The sequence below is a fragment of the Cervus canadensis genome, chromosome 3, assembly GCF_019320065.1.
Source record: "Cervus canadensis isolate Bull #8, Minnesota chromosome 3, ASM1932006v1, whole genome shotgun sequence".
Taxonomy (NCBI): Eukaryota; Metazoa; Chordata; class Mammalia; order Artiodactyla; family Cervidae; genus Cervus; species Cervus canadensis.
Window position 1 is genome coordinate 100,574,462 of NC_057388.1, and position 5,803 is coordinate 100,580,264.

The window sequence follows — 5,803 nt, forward strand, 5'->3', positions numbered from 1 at the left end:
GGTCGCGAGTGGATCTGGCGTGGCGCTGTGCGGGGTGTGCACGTGCACTGGGGGACTGGGGGCCCTGCCCGGAGAGAGAGACTTTACCTGGAGGGGAGGAGCTCTTTGTAGAGAAAGCCCCTGGGGCACAGAGCCTGCCTCAGAGCCAGCGGGGGGGAGGGAGCTCGTTCCTATCAGCGAGCTAGGGCGGCTGAGACCGGGCCAGGGGAGGGGTGGGGCCCAGGAATCTGACCTGGGAGCTGGGATAGAGCCCAAAGGTGGGTCCTACGAGCCAGCTGAGCAATTACCTCTGATGCAGGGGAGTAGAGAAGCAAAGCCCTCCAGCTCTGCAGTCAGGCAGGTCTGGGTTTGAATCCTGGCTTTCGGTCCTTGCAGGTCAGTTAGGTGAGCTTTCTGAGCCTCAGTCTTCTCATCTGTAAAATCGGGGTGATACTTACATGCTCTCACAGCAGAGTCTGTAAAGCATAATCATAACAGCTCAAGGACAGTTGATTCTTCTTCCACAGAGGGGCTCAAAAGCCCCCAGAACTGCTTGCTCTGCCTAGTACCCCAAGCCCCGCAGCCAGCAGGTCTCCTGGCTGCCCCTCCTCCTGGAGAAGTCCAGGGCCTCCTCTTCTGTTCCAGCTCCTCCCTTCCAGGCAGAGGAGAGCCCAGCGAGCCCTGCACGTCCACAGAGGCTAGGCAGCAGGGACTGAGCAGCGGTGGAGGAAATCACAGGTCTCCCTCCAGGAGTGAGTAAACAGGAGGAGCACGAGTAAAGATAAGACAGTGTTAAATTATTTTATGATATAACAGTTTCCATTTTTCTTCCTGATTGTTTCCAAAGAGATATATTCAGATATACCTCCTGAACTGTAGTCATTCAAGAGATCCCCAAGTTCTCTGGGTGCAGGCTGAAGCTTCTCTAGCTCCTAAGTGAGAAGACAGAGCAGAGAGAGATGCATGTGACTCCCCACGGCTGGTGGGAGGCAAAGCTGGAGCTGGCTTGCCAGGTGGAACCTCAGGTCCAAGTCACCTGTCAGACCTCACTGCTTCTTGGGAACCTTCTGCTTATAAAGATGAGAGGTGTGGGTGGAGATAGGCTGGGGACCCTCCGCCTTGGGGGTCTTCTGGGGCAGGGACCCCTCACATCCTTTGTTGCAGGAAAGTGAGAGTGCTTCTCTAGAGACTGAAGGATGGACAAAAGCACCTTTCGAGAAGGGTGAGAACTGAAAGGAAAATAAGTAAGGGAAGAAAGAGGAGGTGCCTGAGACAGCAGGAAGCATGGGCTCCCCCAGGGAGGGGGCAGATGCCGGCTGGGAAGGGGGAGGGGTCACCTTGCGGGACATTTTTCTGCTTTGCTGGGGGGTGGGGCAGTGTGTGGCTGTAATGATCTCCGAAGCCTTGAGACTTCCAGTCTAAGGAGATGGAGGGAGTGATAGGGGTGAGGTGGGGGTGTAGATATGCTGATAAGCGGGGCTGCAGAGGAAAGGAGCGCCTGCCCAGCAATACCCAGCCCATAACGCTAGTCCTGGAGGGAGTGGGGGCGGGAGGGCCTGGTCAGAGCTGCACAGGGCAAGTGCACAGGCTGGCCACCAAGGGCACGGTCCTCGGGTCCTGGAGGAGGGCAGGGGGCCCTCCGCCTCTGGGTCTTCCCTTCCCACTTGCACACTCCTTTGTCTTCACTGTTCTCTTCAGGAGGGGTGGGGAGGGCAGGAACAAGCCTCCTGAAGGAGACCAAACTGTCCCCTCATCCCACCTGGTAGGCTGGAGATTTAGAAATGACTTCCTGATCTTTGGGCTTCCCTGGTGGCTCAGCTGGGAAAGAATCTGCCTGCAATGAGGGAGACCTGTGTTCAATCCCTGGGTCGGGAAGATCCTCTGGAGATGGGAAAGACTACCCCCTCCAGTATTCTGGCCTGGAGAATTCCATGAACTGGATAGTCCATGGGGTCGCAAAGAGTCGGACATAACTGAGTGGCTTCCACTTCACTTCCTTATCTTTAGGGAGCTCTCTCCTCCTCTGTCCTCTGGCTACTCTCCCCAGTCCTCCATCCCCTTTGTCAGGTCCTGCATGGCCACCCTCTCCTCCCTCCTCTCATCAGTCTTCATCCTCTGGGAGCTTTCTGCAAGCCAAGAGTCCTACAACCTCCCTCCCGCAGGCAGATGCTTCCCTGCATGATGGTGATGCCCCAGGGTCTCGCAAGAGTAGATAAGAGCTGGTCCAGGGCCCCTGATAAAACCTCACTGTTTTATCTCAGAGCCCGTTGACATCAAAGGCACCAGACCTCTTATTCTGACATGACAAGGAGCAAAGTGTGAGTCGCTCAGTTGTGTCTGACTCTTTGCATCCCTATGGACTGTAGTTCGCCAAGCTCCTCTGTCCATGGAATTCTCCAGGCTAGACATACTGTAGTGGGTAATGATTCCCTTCTTCAAGGGATCTTCCCAACCCAGGAATCGGACCCAGGTGTCCCACATTTCAGGTGGATTCTTTACGGTCTGAGTCACCAGGGGAGCCCAGAAAGGAGGACAACATGTAAACCTGGATTTCAATATTTAGGTCATACACTCCCACCCTACCTGCCCACAGCCCTGTAGGGAAAGAATCTGAATACTATCTTTAAAAATATGAAGAGGAATTGTCATAGGATGGTGGAATTATTTGCCTTTTTTTCATAAATTTTAAATATACTTTTGTAATAAGAAAAAAAAAAAAAAACTACGGATGAAGGGATTCCTGGTTTCCTATGAAGATTTATCTCCTAGGCACAGGGCGTCGGGCGGGTGTCTGGAGAGGAAATTAGAGCTGTGGTGGTCTGTGCCAGCCAGTTGGTCCTTTCATCTCCAGTTGCTCCCCTAAGACAGGCCCAACCCCAACCACCCACCCCGTCCAAACTCACAGAGTTGGAGACGGCTTCTCAGTTAGCCAGGAACCCAGAAGCTCCTCCCTCAAATAGCCAGGAGGAGGTTAGTGATTTCTTTCCCTGCAAGCAGCATTTCCTGGACCTGCAGGTCAAGGAGTGCAAGGGCGGGGTGAACGGGGTCACCGGCTTACTGAAGCTTGCCTCTCCCGTCGTCAGGTGACATCCTGTGACGCACCCCAGTCACCTGTCACCAGGCTTGGGTCACGGAAGTATATAGGAGGCTGTGTCGGCCGTCCAGGAGAGAGTCTCCCAGTAAGCCCATCGGCTGGCGAGGGTGGCATCCTTGGGAAGGAGGCTCTGCTGGCCCTGCCGTTCGGCCATCTGCCCCCTTTCAGGAAGAGCACGCATTTCTGGACACGTCTCACCCCTGCATTTGATGGTTCATTCAGGCGAGCATGTGTGGATGCCGGGAGTGATGTGCGCTCACGGTCCGGGCACCCAGCTGTCCCTCATGGCCTGTGACTGTCTCTGGTTTTTCCAGAGCTGGCCTTCATCCCGTCTCCCCAGCCCTCTGCTCCAGGAAGCAGATGTCAGTTAGCCCCAACCTATTACTGCCAACGGGTCTGTGCTCACCAGGGTTACGGGCAGGGCGGGCCCTGGGACATGAAGGCAGGTTTCTTAAGATCGGTTACTTGGGATCCTCACCTCTGCCATGCTGGTTTTTCTATGAAGACTCTCTTCCTCCCGCCCTTTAGAGACTGAGTTTAGACACTGAGTCTCTAAGAGCTTTGTCTGAGTACAGGAGGGTGTGAAATGAGGCAGGACACATTCAGTCTGTCAGTACCAGAGGGCAAAGCTAGGATTGAGGATAGTCCAGGGCAGGACAAGGAATGAGAGCGTGGTTCCACTTGGGTCCGGAGTACTCTGCTGTCACACCCAAAGCAGGTACCTACCTCCTTCTCCAATTAGGTCCTCCCCTGCCCTCATTTTGGTTGGACCTGAGTTTCACGCACAGCCCAGGACTTGAAGAGACTCATTTCGACATGGGTCTGGGCCTCAGTTTATGCAAGTCGCTTTCCTTTGAGAAAGGCCTCACAGAAGAGTGGGGTGGGAAGGTGTGATCTTTAGAATCTAAAGAATCGGCAAGAGCCCTGCTCTGCACCTTATTATCCGTGTGACCTTCAGTGGGCAAGTCATTTCTCTTGTGCACCTCGGTTTCCTCATCTATATAATGGCCTCATCAAGGCGATGTCGCGACTTTGATCCTGGTTACCACATGGATCTCATGACATAATGGCATTGAAAGGACTGCACGGACTCTTAGGTGACTGTCGTGGCCCTCCACTGCTGAGGTCCATGGCGGTCCTCCCCAGAGCCTCTATTGTCCCCTGCGGACTACTCTCCATGCTCCTGTCTGCCAATGGAACTCTCCAGGGAGCTGGGATGAGCGTCGAGGCCGTGGCTGTGATGTCACAGAGGTCATGACATCAGACGTCCTATAGAAGGGAAGGGAGAAAACGGTGCTGGGAAGGGGGAAGGGCCCAGACAACGGACAGGGGAGGGAGCAGGGGGGTGACCAGCTGGGCACTGGGACGAGGGAAGACCGACGGCAGCGGCTGGGCAGGCCCATGAGTTCCTTGGGCTCCCAGCTCTGCAGGGCAGCATTCCTGGGTGCCCTCCTGCTGCTGCTGCGAGTCAAGGGGGTGAAGACCCAGAGAGGGAGCCCAGGCTTAGATGAGAGGAGTCAGAAAGAGAAGACACCCTCTACAGGTAGGGGAAGAAGGAGGAGGACGCCTGGAGACAGGGATCAGGCCTCTGTGGAGCCAGATCACTGGTCAGGCAGGAGGGGAAGCTGAGCTAGATTTGGTATGGGCAATCGCCCGGGCCCTGCGTACTGTTGCAGAGCAAGTGTCCTGTAAAGGGTCTAGAGCCATGGTTCTTGGCCAGAGCCATGTTCAGGGCACGCTGGGGCCAGCTGATGTGCATGGGACCCTATGGAGATGGAAAGAGCGTCTTTGAAGTTCATCCTTCTCTGAGACGGCCCCTCACTCCCCACATGAGGTGGCACTTTGGAGGACGCAGTTTGCATTGGCAGTGGGATGTGTGTGTCCTTAAGTGGGGACTAGGGCTGCACACGGACCGGAAGAGACTGAACCGCCCCCCACCCCCCGCCAGGAGCATCACCTCTGTGGTCAAGGGTGTGGGCCGATGGGTACCCACATTCCCCAACTCCTCGTCTCCAGGGCAGCGCAGGGCCGGGGGAGGGCAGTCAGAACCCCTCCTTTCGTGCCGTCCCCTTGCCCCATTCCAGACCAAGATCGAGAACAGTTTGAAGAGCGCTTCATGGCCTCCTCGGTGGGTGAGATGTGGCACGTGGTAGACATGGCCCAACAGGAGGATGACAAGACCTCGGAGGTGGCGGCGATCCGTGACCACCTGTTTGACCTCGCCTTCTGCTTTAACCTGGCCAGCATCATGGTTTTTTTATGAGGGACATTGAGGCGGAGGTGGTGGCCTGGTTCCTGGATGAGGACCTGGACATCTACCTCCGCTTTATGATAGCTTACTGACCCTCTCCCCCCGGGGCTCCAGGGTGCTTCTCCCAAGGGAGACGAACACGTGGCTTTCTGGCTCCTGCCAGCAGCCCTCTCCCTGGGGTCACACAGCATCAGAGAGATGCCTTGCTGGCCTGTGGGCCGTCCACAGCCACTGCCCACCTGCCTCCCCATGCTCTGAGTGCCATCTCCAAGAGCCAAGACACCAGACCCCTGCCCTTCTCTCCCCTAGCCTCTCCCGGCTCTATTCAACACACCGGAGAGAGGAGGCAGCAACAATAAAAGTAATATCAATCAACTCCTGTAAACAACTGGGGGCGGTTTCATTCTGTTTCTAACCAGTCTGCTTAGCCACGCAGCCTTTGGCCCACCAACCTTCAGCTCAATGATTGCTGCTTTAGC

The 5,803-nt window shown here is 55.7% G+C and overlaps 1 protein-coding gene across 1 annotated transcript; it reads left to right on the forward strand.

Annotated features, from left to right (window-relative positions):
* Nucleotides 1-4,429: 4,429 nt before the first annotated feature.
* On the forward strand, nt 4,430-5,597 carry LLCFC1 (LLLL and CFNLAS motif containing 1). Its single transcript, XM_043462426.1, has 2 exons — nt 4,430-4,616; nt 5,158-5,597. Exons 1-2 carry the CDS (start codon nt 4,475-4,477, stop codon nt 5,334-5,336), a joined length of 321 nt encoding a protein of 106 aa, XP_043318361.1. The 5' UTR covers nt 4,430-4,474; the 3' UTR covers nt 5,337-5,597.
* Nucleotides 5,598-5,803: the final 206 nt, after the last annotated feature.